Below are 18144 nucleotides of genomic sequence, written 5' to 3' on the forward strand. Positions count from 1 at the left end.
GTGGGGATTACTTCTTTATTAAACATATAATAATTTGTTTGCTTTTTTGAGACAATGTCTTACTATGTAGCTCAGGCTGACCTCAATGTTGTTGAGGCTGATCTTAAACTCCTGATCCTTTTGCTTCCACTCCTAAATGCTGGGATTCCAGACAAGCACCACTGTGCCTACTCTGTTTTTATTAACAATTCAGAAGAAGCAGAAAGGTATTTCCAATTAAGGTCTGGACATGATAAACAGTAAACAAAGTATTTCTTAAGGTTTATTTTTCAAGACATTGTTTTAAAACTCATCAAAAACAGCTGGGATATTTTAGATGCAGACAAAATTATTAATTCCCAACCTTGAGCTTTGCTATATCTATTTGTTGGAGTAAATGCAAAACCACTGCTGTTATCAAACACTCAAAGGCAAGTTAGTTAAACCATCTTAATGTAAGCAATATATCTAAGCAGCACCTTCACAAACAGTGAAGAGACTGTAAAAATCAAGCAGCAGTGGTGCAAACACTCTAAAAAGACCAGAAATTGCTGGATTCAATCTCACCTATAAGAGACTAGATAAAATTAAGAAACAGCTGGGTGTGTTGGGACACGCCTTAATACCTGCATTTGGGAGGCAGAGGCAGGTGGATCTGAGCTTGAGGACAGCCTGGTCTACACGGTGGCCAGATTACACAGTGAGGTCTTGTCTCTGAGATCTCCTATATATTTTGTTTGTTTTGTTTTAAGACAGGGTCTCTCTACATAGTCCTGGCTGTCCCAGACCTCGCTATGTGCTAGGATTAAAGGCAAGCATCACCACAGTCAGCCATCCCCCATATATATTTCAATGATGAAATATCCCACCGCTTCTTTCTATATGCCAAAGGAATTAAAAACAACTCATTTCTTACTTTACTAACAGTACAATAAAACTAGTTTTCCTAGTGGATAAATACTCACTATGACTAGAAGAATAATTAATAGCAAATCTAAACCCTAGTCATGTAATTCATAGTGAACATACATTTAGAACAGCAATACACATAAAGGAAAAAAAAGATATGTATATATTTTATATAAATATTTTACATATGTAATATTATATACATATTTCTATTTTTAAAATCCACTGAACTGCCAAACATGGTGGTGAACACCATTAATTCTAGCACTTGGTAGGCAGAGGAAGTTGGGTTGCCCTACGATGGATGTCTGAGAAACCAGGTTATAGACCACCCTGGCTACATAGAAAGTCTCTGTCCAAAAATTAAAAAAAAAAAAAAAAAAAAAATTGGAAAGTAAAAAAGAAAGAAAGAAAATCTTAAGGCTGCAGTTAGTAAAGTGCTTGCTGAATTCAATGCCCAACACCCATATAAAAGCTGGACACCTAATTATAATTCCAATACTAGGGCTTTGAGACTGGTAAATCCCTAAGGACTCACAGCCCAGCTAGACCCACAAATTGGCCAAGTCCCAGGTCACAGTGAAAGACCAATCAACTTGCAATTGCATACCCACACACAAATACAAAATAAAATTAAACAAAAACAAATATGGTTTGGTTTGGTTTTCTTCAATTTTTTGAGACAGGGTTTCTCTGTGTAACCTTGGCTGCCCTGGACTCACTCTGTAAACCCGGCTGGCCTCGAACTAACAGAGATCTGCCTGCCTCTGATTCCCAAGTGCTAGGATTAAAGGTGTGTACCACCACTGCTAAAATAGTCTTATTTAAAATAAAATAGAAACATTTTTAAAAAGCAGCCATAGGACTGGGTTTGTAGCAGCACAATGCATAGAAGCAGCCACGTATTCAGAGAAAATTAACATAGAAATACAATGTACTCACTAGCTATAGGAAAGAAAATACTTGAGATAGGACAGAATGTAACCACAATATTGATTGAGCAGTGACTACAGTCATGATTTCAAAACACCTACCTAGACTTAATCAAAAGTTGCAAATTAACTATACTAAAAACAATGAAAAGAGGAGCAATTTGAGGTGAAGGGTAAAACAGTTCAAGTGTAAGAAGTTGATAGTGGACCAGTGGCTCAACAGTTAAGGTGCTTGCTTCCAAGCTAATGACCTAAATTCAATCTCTGGTACCCACAAAGTGGAAATGAACCAACTCCTACAAGCTATCTTCTGACCTCCAGACTATGGGATACATGCATCCCCCAACACACACACATAAATGAATGTAATAAATCAACTTTTAAAAGACACTGAAATAGCACAGCTAAAACTAATCAACCCCAGAACAGCAGGAATTTTAAAATATAAAGATTTGAGAATAAACTGGGAGCAGTAGAGCAAGCCTGTAATTCCAACACTCAGGGAGGCAAAGGCAGGTGGATCTGTGAGTTTAAGGCTAGCCTGGTCTACAAAGTGAGTCCACGACAGTCAAGGCTACACAGAGAAACTCCGTCTCAACCGAAAACAAAACAAGATTTGAGAGCATAACTTGGTGAAGCGCTTGCCTAGCACATGTGAGCTCAACGAATCAATCCCCAGCACTGCAGAAAACCCTAAGACAGAAGACAGGAGCTACCACTTCTGGGGACTCACATTAAAGTGTTTATTTAAGTTTAGGGCCATGAGACCAACGACTTATTTTAAACCTCAAGAACTGTTTAACTTTTAAAAACATAAACAGGTATTATTAACCTTAGTTTTGTGAAAGGTATCTTTACTTTGTATATACACACACACACACACAAACACACACACCTCTAATTCTTTTCGTTAAAAAGAGAGAAAATAAAGACATATGGTGCCAGCCTGTAGCTTTAGCAACAGGGAGGTAGAAGCAGGAAGATCAGTCGTTCAAGGTCATCCTCATGGGCACAGTAAGTTCAAGACCAACCTGAGTCACATGAGACTTAAATAAATAAAACAGCAATCGATTCATTGACTTTTCCAGGAATCTATGCCCTGCAGCTAGAAATAGTATCAATCATATTACCATCAGAAGAATACCCAGTGAGGCCTCCAAAAATGACAAGCACATAGCTGACATCAAGCTCCCTCATGATCTCATAGGCTTTTTCTTCCGTGGATGCCATTGCCTAGAAAAATAAAGGTACAATTCTCAAAATCTCAAGTCCACCTTCTCACCTAGTGACACACTTCCCAAGAGACCCTACATATCAGACACTAAAAGGAACCCTTTACCTTACCTGCCCTACTCGAGAAATATGAGTATTATTCCATGTGTTATTGTCCACTAAAATTGTCCGATTTGCCATTGCAGTAATTTGGTAGCCGTAATCCCACCATGACATGACCTTTGCATCCTAAAACAAGAATGAAAATAGAATAATATTTAGCCACGCACGTTGGCATATGCCTGTAATCCCAGTACTTGGGATAGCAAAGACAGACGGATCTCTGTGAGTTCGAGGCCACCCTGGTCTACAAAGTGAGTCTCCGACAGCCACAGATACACAGAAAAACCCTATCTTAAAAAATAAAAACAAAAAATCACTAAAGAGGAGTAAGACATCTTTGATAGCAAGTAAGACTTTGCCTAATTAATCAATTTCCTTACCAAGTAATGTATGCCTAACAAGAAATAAAGTTGGGGTACCTCCTCCTCCATTTATATATAGTTATGAAATAATTGCTTATGTACAATCCAACATTGCCAAATACCTTAATTCCACATCACTGAAACAATGGATTAAGAGATGCAGTAGTGTCATCAGGTAATCTAAAGTCTTCTTTTTATACAAGGTCTCAACATGTAGACTAGGCTGGCCTCAAACTTGTTCACTTGCCTCTGCATCCTCAAGGCTGGGAATAAAGGCAGAATGGGCCAACTTTCCTGGTTTGTCATTAGGTAATTTTTAATAAATGCCCCTTAATAACATAAAATCAGTTATTACAATGGTAAAAGGGAAAGCACAAACCACAAAATATGATGGCAAGGATTAAAAGATTCTTACTTTGGGAGCTGAACATAGAGTTCAGTTAAGTTACTCTATCCCACTAGTTCTCAACCTTCCTAATGCTGTGACCCTTTAAAATAGTTCCTTATGTTGTGGTGACCCCAACCATAAAATTATTTTTACTGCTACTTTATAACTGTAATTTTGCTTCCATTATGAATCATAATGCAAATATTTTTAGAGATAGATGTTTGCCAAAGAGGGAGTGTCTCACAGGTTGAGACCTGCTACTTTAGAAGAAACCTCAATAGATATTGGTCTTTAAAGCTCATTAAAAACTAAGTTTCTAAATTTCTAATTTTTCTAAGCTTCCCATCCATTTAAAAGACATCAGGTTCACTACACTACCGGGTGTCTTCACCACTACCCAACTTTCCAACTCCTCCCAAATTTTTACCTCTGGAGTATTGTGACGAAGCCAGTAATATGCTTCTCGGAAGTCATCAAAAATGATTCTACTGCCATCCCCACCACGGGCAGACAATACAATGGAAGGAGAAGAGTAGGCTTCACTGGTTACCCAAGTCGAATGAAAAGTGTAGGTGATGAGAAAAAAAGCCATGACCAGTATCATCCCACTTGCCACCTACAGAAGGAAGAACTGTACAGTAAACCGAAAAACAAACAGCTTCTATGTGACAGCAAAATATGTTGAGCTACATAAATTAATTGTGACCACCTAAGACATTGCTCTAATATCCTGCTTGAACATATACAAGTACAGGCATAGGCACAAGCACACACAGATACACACAAACACACTTGCTTTTCCAAGCCAACATGTTACTTAAATCTCACCTCATTCTTAATAGGGTAAGTAGAATCCTGTTGCTTCTTGCTCTTTTTGTCTGGGCGACTTATATCCAGATTCTTCATGTATGTAGACAGCACCTGGGAGACCCCAATGCCAGAAAGAATGCACATAACAGGTGCCAATACCAGCATTAGACGCACCTACAAGAAGAAAGAATCATGATCATATATTCAGTGTTTCACAAATGACAGACTTCAACCTATTCGTCAGCTATGACATCAATTTAGCAATTTTCAACAAACACTGTATTCCAGCACGGTAGAACAGAAATTATGTGGTGTAACTATAGTATAACAGCAGTGTATACTTCTTAAAGTTGATGCAGGTGAGCCAGCTGCAGTGCAAGCCTGTAATCCCAGCAATCAGGATGCCGACAGAGGATGGACAGTAGAGGCCTTTAATCCCAGCACTTCGAGGGTGGAAGCAGGTGGCTCTCTGAATTGAGGCCATCATGGTCTACAGAGCAAGATTCAGGACAGCCAGGTACACACAAAGAAACCCTGTCTCAAACAAACAAACAAAACAAAAAAAAAAAAAAAAAAAAAAAGGGAGAAAGGAGGATCAAAAGTTCAAGTGCCAGGCCTAGATAGTTGCTCTGTGGCTCTGACACATACTGCTTTTCCAGAGAACCTAAATTCTTTTGGGTTAGGCAGTTCATAAATGTCTAGAACTCCAGCTCAAGGATCTCTCATCGTCTTCTGAACTCTGTGGGAACCTGTACCTGCACATCTGCATACACACATATAGACAGCATTAAAAGTTAAAAAAAAAATAAGTTAAAGCAAGAGCTAGAGATGCCTCAGCAGTTTAAAAGCATGTATGTGCTGCTTTTCCAAAGGACTGGAGTTCAGTTCCTAATACCCATGCTGGGCAGTTCAAGGAGATCTGATGCCCTCTTCTGGACTCTGGAAGCACCTGCTAGCATGTAGCATACACAGACACAAATATATACATGTAAGTAAACATAATAAATAATAACCTTTGGAGCTAAAGAGTGATTCAGTGGTTTAAGATCATCCATCGCTCTGGCAGAGGAACTGAGGTTAGTTCCCTGCACACAATGGGGTGGCTCATAACAGCCTGCCTCTGGCTTCCACCGCACCTTCACTAACATACACAGACACATATATATATACACACATATACACACATATAATTAAAACTTAGGAGAAAAAAATATCTTGTCTCAAAACTACCAGTATAAATAACAAACTCTGCTGCAGACCTAAATGTGTATGTTTCTATGTTCTGAACAGTAATTTTTACTTTTTATAAACTTACTTATACACTTAAACTATTTTTATAATTAAAAATTCTATTTTTATAAATTTATTTTTGTTTATTTTGTTTTTCGAGAAAAAAGACTTTCCATGTGGCCTAGACCATCCTTGAATTCATGGTTCTACTTCCCAAGTGCTGGGACTAGAGGTGTATACCACCATCCCCAGCTAAAACACATTTTTTAATTTTTGTTTGTGAGTTTTAAAAATATACATTTAAAATAAAGGACCACAGAGATGGCCCATTGCCTATGAGCACTAGCTTCTTCTCTAGAGGACGTGGGTTCAAATCTCAGCACCAACATGGTAGCTCATAGCTTTCTCTAACTCCAGTCCCAAGGGATTCAACAACCTCTTCTGGCTTCCACAAGTACCAAGTATGCACGACAGACACACCCATAAACATAAAAATAAAATAAAATTAAATATTTTGAGACAGGGAAAGAAATGTATCAATACCATACATAAAATCTTCTCTGACTTAACCACAAAGCAGTGGACACTGCTCCTAAGGGTATAAGACACAGAAATCCACGCCAGGGGCTGGAGAGATGCTTAGAGCTCAAGCTTCTTGCTCTTCTAGAAAGCCCAGTTTGGTTTCTAGCATCCACGTTGGGTGGCTCACTACTGCCTATAACTCCAGTTACATATTTTTCTTTAATCTGCTCCAAATCCAATGAAGTATAAAATTGCCTAATACAAGACTACAAACCCAATATAATTAGACCCCACAAACAGAATTTGAGTGCCTTTGTATTCAAAAAACGGTTAACAATAGCAAGCAGATTTTCATAATCACCAATATATTTTTAATTCAGCCAGGTACAAAAAAACAAAAAACAAGAAAGCATCTCAGAGTAAGGGACAAAGTTTAGCATAGCTGAAGGAACTCCTCACCATTACAGCTGAAAAGTACATGCTGGTTACACCATACATGATGATAAAAATCCGAGCATCAGACAGGTTGCTAAAGCAGTAGTAGAGGCCAACTACAAAAGAGGGAAAGAAAAGTAAGCAGCTGAGCCCTGTAGACAGAAATCTACAAGGGAAAATCTTTATTATATGCCTGGATGACTTCATACATTTACCTCAGTAATTATAGGAATCAATCAAAAAAATTATGAAATGTTTATTATAATATTCTTGAATATCTATAATAATCTATATGCCTAGCAGAAAAGATGGTTAATTATACCATATTTTAAGTACGAAATATATTAAAATATTACTACAAGAAATTATAGGTCCCTTGTCCTTTTACACATCTTTACATATGTATATACATGAAAAAATATTTTCATAAATTCTCAATCATAAACTAGTATTACTTTTCCCCAGAACCAAGGACTGATCTCAGGCCTCAGCCATGCTAGGCAAGTGTTGCACCATGACATCCAGACCCAGACCCAGACCAAGTCCTAATCATAATTTTTTATGACCATGAGAAAAAAATTAATTATTTCATCCATGCTCAACAAAGAAATAGATGAATGTACCCATTAAAATGGGTTGTTTGGGGCTTGGTGTGGTGTGTGTGCCTTTAATCCCAGAACTTCCAAGGAAGAAAGAGGCAGGCAGATCTCTGAAGCCAACCTACCCTACATAGCAGGTGCTGGGTTAGCAAGCCATGTACAATAAAACTCTTGTCTCAAAAATACTGAAAATGGACTTGTTACAGCTTTTTAAGAATGTTTCACTATGTAGCCCAGGACAAACTCAAACTCACAATTCCCTTGCCTCTGAACTTCAAGTGCTAAAATGATAGACTTCCATCACTACATCTAATTAAAGATGTTAACAGTGGTAGAACAAATAGTAAGAAGCAGCACAAATTTGTTTTTCTTTTTAATTTATCGCTATTGTTTTTACAATATAAAAACTGCTCTAACTACAAAAACTCAAAATAGAACGTCAACACAATCAAAAAGAAAACAAGGTTATGGGGAAGAAAGATACCACTGAGCACAAAGTATAGACGTATAAACACCCACACTAGGCAGCTCACAAAAGCCTGTAACTCCACCTCCAGGGTATCCGATACCCTCTTCTGGTCTCTGCAGGCATCTGCACTCATGTGCACATACCCACACACAGAAAAAAACAAAAAAAGTATAAATACATAATAAAAATAAATTAATATAAAATTAAGAATAAGGGTAGTTAATATTTGGATAAAGGGTGATTCTTATTCAAAATCCAAGACAGACCTGGAAACATGAAGACAAGGAGCTGTAGATCAAAATAGTAGGAGGACCAGGTTGTAGGCTGGTGCTCAGACACAGACGCAATAATGGGGATGTTGTTCTTAGCGTAAGAAGGATCCAGCAATGAGTAGAAACGCCCTGTCCATGGAGAAATTTTTCCTGGAAGAAAAGAAGCATTAAGTATTTCATTTCATTAAGTATTTCATAAGCATTAAGTATATTCCTAAAACATTAAGCTAAAATAACAACAAATCATAACATCCCATTTTATTTTTATTATTAGTGTGGCTGTGTAGTGTGTCTAAGTATGTGCAAAAGTGAGTGTTGAAGTTAAGATGACTTGTGGGAGTTGGCTCTTGTCTACCTTGTCTGAGACAGGAACTCCCCTACTATTTCTGCCACACTTTATATTCTAGACTAGTTGACCTCCAAGCTTCCGTATGATTGCACTGTCTTAGCTACCCATTTCCCCCAGGAGTGCAGGATTATGCAAAAAGTACTTTTTTCCACTGAGCCATCTCACCAGCCCACAACATTCCATTTTAGTAAAATTCTGAGATAGAAAAGGCCTGTTTATTGCTTTACCAACATCAATAATATTTATAATGTTTCACTCCTTTTCTTTTAAACTCAAGAGTATTTTTGTCAATATAATGATTGGGCAATATACAACCTCACAGTGGCAGAAGGTTCAGAGAAGCCTACTGTAAAGAAGATTTAGACTTAATCTGGTCAAATCAACAGGAAAGAAAAAAGACTGACAAGGCTAAATAGTCCATTTGGCAGCTTTACAAAGATACTCTGCTGTGCAGATTCAAGCAGGTTGGCAAGCAAAATGAATGTTTTAAAAAGTAGGACTTTGGGACTGATGAGTTGGCTCACAGTTAAGAGCTGCTCTTACACAGGATATAGGTTCAGTTCACAGGATCCATCTGGTGGCTCACAACTGTCTGCAACTCCAGTTCCAGGGCATCTGAAGCCCATATCTGGACTCCTCAGGGACCAGGCACATACATGGTACCATACACATAAAATTAAATTTTTAATTAATTTTTTTTATTGCTTAAAATAAAAAGAGAATCAGAAGAATCTTCTGTAGTGAGCAAGCAGCCCATCTTTCTGGCATTTAGTCTATGTCTGTTCCCATCCGTATCTAGTTAAAAAGATACGCTCCTCTACCTGTCAGCATGAGGAGAGCTCCCACAGTAAGGAGAACAAAGCCAACCAAGGAGATAACACTCCGGAAAAGAACTTCAAATTGCTGTGGATTCAACTTGCTGCGCAGGTAATCTACGAAGGCATGGATCTGACAGAGACCAAACACTCCAAAGGCTGCCATGTGTTCTGATGAAAGGACAGGCTGGGGGAAGAGATGATATAAACAGCAATATTAGGAGGAGGAAGAAAAAATCGGGGGGAGGGATGGTCATCCAAGATTTTCCTGATCTACTTAGCCCAAGAAGTCAAATGACTTCTGAAGTCCAAAATGAATGAGGACTAATATAAAAGAGTTTAATTTATCAAATATATTTTCCAAAGAACATTTGTAGGCCAACTAAGCATACCAACACCATCATAATCACATCTTTGCCTTTTGCTCAGGCTACTTCCTTAGCGTGCCCTGAAAATTCCCCCAAATTCCCTTTCGCTAAACTCATTATTTAAAATTCAATGTAACTGTCACCTCCAAATCTGACAAATCAATGGCCCCTCTGCCTCATAGCACTAGATCTCCTTAGTATATAAGCTATTATTTTTCATAGATAGTGGTTCTCTAAATCTCTAAATTGTAACTAATGGGCTAAACATTGGTTTATTCAATGTTAAAGCAGGTTGCTGAGCTCCACCCCCGTCTCTCTTATTCAACAGGTGTCTTTTCTTGTTTTACTTAGCTTGGTCTGGATTTTGGTTTGGCATGGATTTATTTGTTCTGTTCTGTTTGTTGAAACAGGGTTTCCTGTATCCCATGCTGGCCTTGAACTGACTACATAGTTAAGGATGACCTTGAATTCCTAACCCTCCTACCTCTACAGAATCTGCATTTCTAACAAGTGTCTAGACACTATTACTGCTAATGCTCTGGAAGCAACCATCTAGAACTACTGTACTACAGACTACAGACAGCTGTATGTATGTCTTTCTTCAACTTCCTCCAGGACTACCTAGCAGACTACATTCTCTTACACATTCTAGCAAATAACAAATTTTATTAAGGGACTAAAAATATTCGCTTATCTCTTAAATAAAGATGAGAACTTTACAAAGAAAGCAAACACACATAGTTTCCTGTTAACTATACATAATAACTTGGGTAAAAGGTTTGTGCTTTGCTTTTTCAAGAACTCCCCAGGCCCCATTAAGATGATCAGAGTTTAGTTCACTGCTACTAGATGGGGTCACTTCCATTAAAAGGGCTAGAATTTTAAATATCTTTGAAATTGAAACTTTGATCATTTAAATCAACCTTGTTTAACTAAACTGCCCCTCCTCCTCATACAAATCCAAACCAAAGAGCCATTAAATTAAAAAAGCATGCTGCAATTTTTGACAATACTATTAAGAAGCAGATTCTAATAACCAATGATTCTGTTGTTTCTGTTAATAAGCAGAACAAAATACAAACTGTAATTCATATTCTTAAGTGAATTCAACCTAAGTCAGTCAAGCTGGAGCTACTTAGAAACATCTGGTTGCAGAAAATTTGACAAAGTCTCAGGTTTACCTGGAAACCCACAAAGGAGATCTGCATAGAAAGAATGGTGCCCAGGCAGTAAACAGTACAATAGGCGACGTAGATCCGGTGAGAAAAACGGCCTGTTAGCATTAGCACCAGGACATGAAGAGGGATCAAGTTGATCAGGAACACATAGCCTCCCCAAGAAGAGACCTGTGAGAGGATAGAAAGAACAGTTCCTTTTGAGCACTATTCACATCATGCAAACACTGTGACCCAAGACGTACCAAGCTAAGTGTAAACCTAGATGCAACCAATTACAATGTCAGACACAAAATCCTGGTAGACAAAAATAATAGAGAAAGCCAACGGACAGATGTAAAGTTACACAGAAAAAAATATATTAGAAAAGGGAAATATAACAAAAATATAGAAGAACCAACATGTGCCCATAGGAAATACACAGAATTTGAAAAAAAATTATTAGCAAACTGAAAAAAAGAGGGCTAGGGATAGAACTCCATTAGTAGAGTGCTTGCCTAGCATAAAGCCCTGAGCTTAATCCTAGGCCTGGTATAACCCAGGCTCTGTGGTACACATTTGTAATCCCAGCTCTCAGGAAGCAGAGGCAGGAGGATCAGAAGGTCCATCCTCAGCTACATAGAGTCTGAGGTCATCCTGGGATACATGAGACCCCATTATCAAAGAGAACTTAGTGGGGGAGGATAACAAAAAAATTTAAGAATTAAAAATATGTAGAGGAGCTGGAGATGTAAATAAGATGCCTAGTATGGGCTCAATGCCCTGCACCACAAAAAGTAAGAGATGAAGAGACACAGAGAATACATGTACATATATATATAAAGTTACCATGTAGAAATAAGCAAGGGCACACTTGGCGGCCCAATAGATGGAACCAGTCTTCACTGCCTTGATCCACATGTAGTACGTAAGCAGCATGCAAAAGATAGCAATTCCTGCAGAAAACAACAGAGATTCAGAAGCCCACTAACACGGTTAATTACACTTTTCTAGGAGCTGGGCCTTTAGTACTAGCATAGTGGAGGCAGAGGTAGGTGGCTTTCTGAGTCAAAGGCTAGCCTGGTCTACAGAGTAAGATCCAGGACAGTCAGGCTTACAGAGAAACCCTGTCTCAACACCACCACCACCCACCAAAATACAAAACCAAACCACTTTTCTAGGAACTGAACAGTGGCTCAATGGTTTAGAGCAAAAACTGTTGTTGCAGAAGACCCAAATTTGGTTCCCAGAACCCACATCTGGAGGCTCACATGTAACTCCAGTTCAAGATGATCTAGCATCCTCTTCTGGCCTCTTCTGGTACCCACACTTACATACATACATTTGAAAAGTAGTAAGTCTTTAAAAAAGAACACAATTCTGAAGCACACTATCTAGATTTATATCTCTATACTACTAGTCAGCACAAGATAATTTTAGGCAAATTATTTTACTCCCCTTGCCTTTGCTTCCTATAAGAAGGAGACTGAGTTCAGTCTTCTCCCAGTGTTAGGGATTAAACACAGGGCCTCCTGCATGCTAGGCAAATCCTCACCCCCTGAGCTGCACCTCCAGCCCATCAAGTTTCCAGGAAACACCTACTTATGAAAATCATTGTTAAGACAAATGTAGTGCACATAAAGCACCTAGACTAACACCCGGAGTATGGAAGGCAACAACACTACTTTATTCATAGGCACTAAATTTCCAGCTAGTCTTCAATATGCACGTATATCACCACTTATACATATTAATAAAGGCAGACCTTTTACTCTCAATGCTGCTGTCCTTAATAGGTGACTGGTAGATGACCTGGGAATTATGGCTCCAAGGCAGAACACTTGTCTAGCATGCCCTAAGCCCTAGGTTCAATCCAGAGTTTTACACACACACACACACACACACACACACACTCTCTCTCTCTCTCTCTCTCTCTGCCTCCTACAAAAAAAAATTGCCGCATGAATTCCTAATTTTAGCCCAGATTAATTTCACCCACTTCCAAAGCTTTCCTTTGATCCCCAAAACCAAATTAATTTCTCTGTACAAGACAGCCCCAAAGTACAGTGCTAGAAAGCTTTAATTTTTTGTTGGTTTTGGGGTGGGATTTTGTTTGTTTATTATTTTGTGATAGGTAGTCCAGGATGACCTAAAATTTACTATATAATCAAGAATGGCCTTGAGGAACTGGAGAGATGGTTCAGCAGTTAAGAGCACTGTCAGCTTTTCCAGAGGTCCTGAGTTCAACTCCCAGCAACCACATAGTGGCTCCCAACCATCTATACTAGGATCTGATGCCCTTCTCTGGCATACAGGTATACAGCAGTTAGAGCTCTGATATATATAAAATAAAGAAATATATCTTACAAAAGAAAAAACAAAAAAGAATAGCCTTGAACTCCCTATCTTCCTGCTTAAGTGCCAAGATTATAGGTATACGCAAACATACTTATCTAGTTATTCTTATAGTTACATGCTTATATTCCTTAACAGATTATGAGACAACATCTATTATCTATCCCTTAAATTTCCCTAGTTCATTATCTATCTTTATAATAACTAACATGTTTCCCAATAAGTTTCAACAAAAATATGTTGAATTTAAAATAAGTCAATAAAAGTTATTTTATTTTTAAAGACACTTACACTAGAAAAATTAAAAGCAATGATCATTATGTTAAAACAACAGCTAAATGTGAGTCCAGAGAGGAAACAAAAGGCTTGTTAAGAAGTTCCCAGTTAGGGCTGATCAGATTGCTCAGGTAGCAAAAGCACTTGCAACCACGTCTGATGACTTGAATTCAATCCCTGGGAACCACATGATAGAAGAGAAATGACAGCTGCAAACCATCCTGACCTTGACACAAGAGCATGGCTATGCACATAACAGATACACACACAATAAATAGCTAAAGTTTCTAAAGTTCCCAGCTACCTCTCTAGAAGAGAAGATACGAGAGTACCTGTCTAAGATCCCTTCCTACCTATTTCTAATCTTCTCACCAAGAAATTTCAGTAGATAATAAAGTGAACACATTCCCTTCAGCATTCTACATCTTACCTTCATTATCGTAGGAGCCAGCTACAGATCGAGAAATATACCCAGGAACTACAGCAATCATGGCAGCAGCAAGAAGCCCAGCTCCTGCATCCTGGAAGAGTAGGAGTCAACACTGATATGCCTTTAAGAGAACTGAGGACCTACTATAGTCTGTTCTGTTTATAAAGGTCCCAGAGAGCATTCATTGCTTTCCAAGGTTGTTATGGCGTGCTAGAAATACACAGCAAAACAAAGTAAAAAACCTCACTGTTAATTCTGAAGGAGGACACTAAATCTCATACTGAGTACAAATACGCTGACACAAATACATCATATGTGCTACTGGTTGTAACTAGTAGAAAAGGCCTGTACTCTCAATAGATTGAGGCAAGAGGATTACAAGTCCAAGACTAGGTAACAGCACAATTCTTTCTTAAAAAAAAAAAGGTGAAAAAGGAGAATAAGGGATGTAGCTCAGCTGATAGTGTGCTTATGTGCCAAGCATACATGAAGCCATGGTTTGATTCCCAGCACCACATAAACCAAGCAAAGTGGTACATGCCTATAATCACAGCACTTGGAAGATGGGGGGATTATATACAAAGATCAGACATTCAAGGTCATCCTTGGTTACACAGTCAGTTCAAGATTAGCTTAGACTACAAGATAGCCTGCCTCAAAAATAATAATAATAATAATAATAATAATAATAATAATAATAATAATTAACAACAACAATCACATTATCTTACTGGATGGGAATATGACACACACCTTTAATCTTAGCACTCCAGAGGCAGAGGCAGAAGTAGGTAAATCTCTGTGAGTTTGAGATTAGCCAGGACTCTATAGTGAGACTCTGTCTAAAAAAACAACAAAACAAAACAATTTGCAACAGGATGGGTTGTTTAGCTACAGACTTACTAGCCCCCTCCAGTGACTATACATCACAAAATATGCCAATTCTACAAGAGAATAAAGTTACTACTTAAGTTAAAAAGAGCTGAGCACAATAGCAAATACATGTAATCCCAGCTCTTGGAAACAGAGACAGCAAGATGGCAATTCTGAGGACAGCATGGGCTTCGTATGAAAACCCTGTATCAAAAACAACTCAATAAATAAAGTGATAATCTACTTAGACTGACAATGTCAGGAGCTTAAACCATAACATTGCAGGGCTAACAGGCAACCTTTAAGGTCAGAAAAAATAAGAAACAAAATAAAAGCATACTAATAAGAAGAGGAAGAAGGAGGAGGAGGAGGAGGAGGAGAAAGAGAGAGAGAGAGAGAGAGAAAGGAAGAAAGAAAGACTTGAATAAAGAAAGAAAACTGAAAAAAAGAGAACTACCATTATCAAATGCTTTAGAATTCCAAAATGTTTTTTAAACGTATCAACAGATAATTGCTAAGTACCTATTTCCAATAAAAATAATCACTGTAGAAAAGTTTTTTTCCCCTTCTTCCTTGTGAGGGATTCAAGATCTAAACATGTCAATTTTACATGTTAACCTTTTTTCTTTAAATAACAATTTTCATGTGAGTTTCAAATGTCCCCTAACCTTAAAAGGGCAAACTGTTGCAAATGATATGAAAGCACATATTCTCCACAATTCAGCTCAACAAATGCTGCATTTAGCCTCTGGCTCCCACTGTGTAACAATTTCTAACTTCCTTCAAGATCTAAAACCCACCCTACAGGGAAGCTCCTCACGACTAAGAAAGTGCAGTGGTGGTGCACACCTTTAAACCCAGCACTTGGAAGCAGAAGCAGAGGCAGAGGCAGAAGCAGAAGCAGAAGCAGATGAATCTCTGTGGCCTACATAGAGAGATTAAAAAAAAAAAAAAAAAAAACAAAGGAAGCTCTACAGCAGTGATTCTCAAGTTTGCTAATGCTGCAAGCATTTAATACAGCTCCTCATGCTGTGACCCCCAACCATAAAATTATTTTTGTTGCTACTTCATAACTGTAATTCTGCTAGCGTTATAAATCATAATGTAAATGTTTCTGGAGACAGAGGTTTGCAAAGGTATCGTGACCCACAGGTTGTGAGCCACTGCTCTAAAGGGAGGCATTCCACCATGCACAGAAGTGCCTTAAACTCAGAAAGTAAACAAACAAACAAACAAAAAGCTTTAGGAAGTTCCTAAAACAAACCAGATTCACTAAGCCCCTGGAACCCCAAGTTTATATAAACTGTAAGAACTGCTCAGAGACACTCTCAGACAAGCAAAGCTGCCTAGAAGAGGCTCAGACCTGCCAAGCTGCCTGGAAGAGACAACTGAGAAGAGACAACAAAAGAGACAGCCCAGACAAACTGAACTACTTTGAAGAAACACTCTCCAATCTGTTAAGCTGCTTGCAAGTCATGCAGTAAGCTCTGGGTTCCAGCTTTTGTGAGCTGCTACCCATGCTGGGGTAGGCTTTTGATGATGTATCGTCAGTTTTTTTAATCTTTTCTGCTTTTATTTAAGTATCTTTCACCCATATTCCTTTAAGTTCACCAAGTTGAACTTTGAAGATATCCTTACTTTGGCTTGTCACTGGTCCCATACATGAGGTGAGCAAATGTTTACATACATCTCCCCTGTAACTGTCACAACACTCCCAGCCCTCGTAAGGCTATAGATTCCTTCATCCCTCAGATATCTACTAGATATTCAACAGCATTCAGTCCCAAGCCTCCTGCCATCAAATCCTTTACCTTGAGCTCTTTGGTAAGGTGGTACGTAACAATGGTGGTGAAGGAGGAAAAGAGAGGGGCCAGGAAAACACAGACATTTCGAATGTCGATGGTGATATGGAAGAAATGCAGTACATGGTAGATTGCTGCAGAGGTGATCATTAAGCCTGAAATTAAAAAAAGAGTAATCCCATTAGGTTGTCCTGGTACAAAAATAACAAGAAAGCAACGATCCAAATTTCAATAATGGAACAGGTCTTGACAAACCACTAGAAATACTAGCATAGCAAATTGTACTAAATGTCTACACTTCTCTATTAAAGATTCGATCAGAGATCCAGAATGTGTCAGCCATCCTCTCCCTCCCCCCATCTCCACTATCCCACACATGTTCTCCATAAGATCCACTTTTGGAAATCTATAATCAGAATGAAAGTACAAGTACCCTCAAATGAAGCAAACAGAAATAAAGCAGTTTCACAGCAAACTCCACACCAACCTTACAAACAACAAATCCTGTCCCCCTCACCTGGGTATATTGTTCCACCAATGATTCGGCCCAAAGGGTACCAAGCCCGGTCATCAAACCAGTTATGGAATTTATAAAACCCCTCCTCAGCCAGAAATCGGGTAGTCCGATAATTAAAGTACCTAGAGCAAGAAAGAAAAGAACCATGTCACACGCATCTCCATACTCAAATGTGTCCTACCTTTGCAATGAGCTTCTTTTTCAGATTATGCCACTGAGGGAAACAGAGTCACTTGAATAATGTTTACTGCCAAAAATTAAGTTATGAAAATCACTTATACCAACTTAACTCTATTTCTACTCTACACTTTTATCAATTACATCACTGCTTTTCTCCGAAGGAAATGAACTAGAACCTTAAAGAGGTCATTTCAAGAGGCTAACCTGTGGTAGAAAAGAAAGCCAGCAAAAGAATTCAAGCACCCAGAAGTCAAGTCAAATATAAACTAGTATATTTAACCCTACTCTTTTTCTTTCTCCCTCCCCTACCCACCTCTCAACAGGGTTCCTCCGTGTGTAGACCAAGCTAGCCTCAAACTCACAGAGATCCACCTACTCAGTCTCCAAAGTGCTAGGAGCAAAGGCATGCACCACCACATCCAGCCGATTTGACCCTTGTCAAGTGACAAGAACACTTTTTGTTCCTCTACCACACACAAGAACATAAGGAAACCTCTACATAATGAACATCTAAAAAGGTACTGCCATAACACCATATGCAAGATGGGGAAAAAATTTAACCCATATGATAAAAAAAAACTTCCTAATGAGCGTTTAAATGTCTAACAAGTTCTGTTCATGTTATTTCAAATATATATGAACACCACCTATAATACAGCTTAACATTAGATAAAAAGTATTTATAAGAACTACACATGAAAAAAAAAGTTTTTTAGAGCCATGCTGTGTAAGCCTTTGCCTAAATAAAAAAGAAGAGGGAGGTGAAACAAAATGAAGCTGTGG

The 18144-nt window shown here is 38.4% G+C and overlaps 1 protein-coding gene across 2 annotated transcripts in view; it reads right to left on the bottom strand.

Annotated features, from left to right (window-relative positions):
- Window positions 1–18144, bottom strand: part of Stt3a (STT3 oligosaccharyltransferase complex catalytic subunit A) — a 33269-nt gene that overhangs the window by 7541 nt on the left and 7584 nt on the right. For both annotated transcript variants that reach the window (XM_055622147.1, XM_055622148.1), the window contains exons 4-15: window positions 17182–17303; window positions 16674–16819; window positions 13990–14080; window positions 11778–11884; window positions 10956–11120; window positions 9413–9593; window positions 8237–8392; window positions 6927–7018; window positions 4734–4889; window positions 4333–4521; window positions 3165–3281; window positions 2951–3053 (exon numbers count right to left, since the gene is read on the bottom strand). In XM_055622147.1, coding sequence (XP_055478122.1) covers window positions 2951–3053; window positions 3165–3281; window positions 4333–4521; window positions 4734–4889; window positions 6927–7018; window positions 8237–8392; window positions 9413–9593; window positions 10956–11120; window positions 11778–11884; window positions 13990–14080; window positions 16674–16819; window positions 17182–17303 — 1625 coding nt within the window. The remainder of the gene's footprint in view (window positions 1–2950; window positions 3054–3164; window positions 3282–4332; window positions 4522–4733; window positions 4890–6926; window positions 7019–8236; window positions 8393–9412; window positions 9594–10955; window positions 11121–11777; window positions 11885–13989; window positions 14081–16673; window positions 16820–17181; window positions 17304–18144) is intronic.

This window comes from Psammomys obesus, unplaced genomic scaffold, assembly GCF_907164565.1.
Source record: "Psammomys obesus unplaced genomic scaffold, mPsaObe1.curated_primary_1811, whole genome shotgun sequence".
In the NCBI taxonomy this organism is placed as follows: domain Eukaryota; kingdom Metazoa; phylum Chordata; class Mammalia; order Rodentia; family Muridae; genus Psammomys; species Psammomys obesus.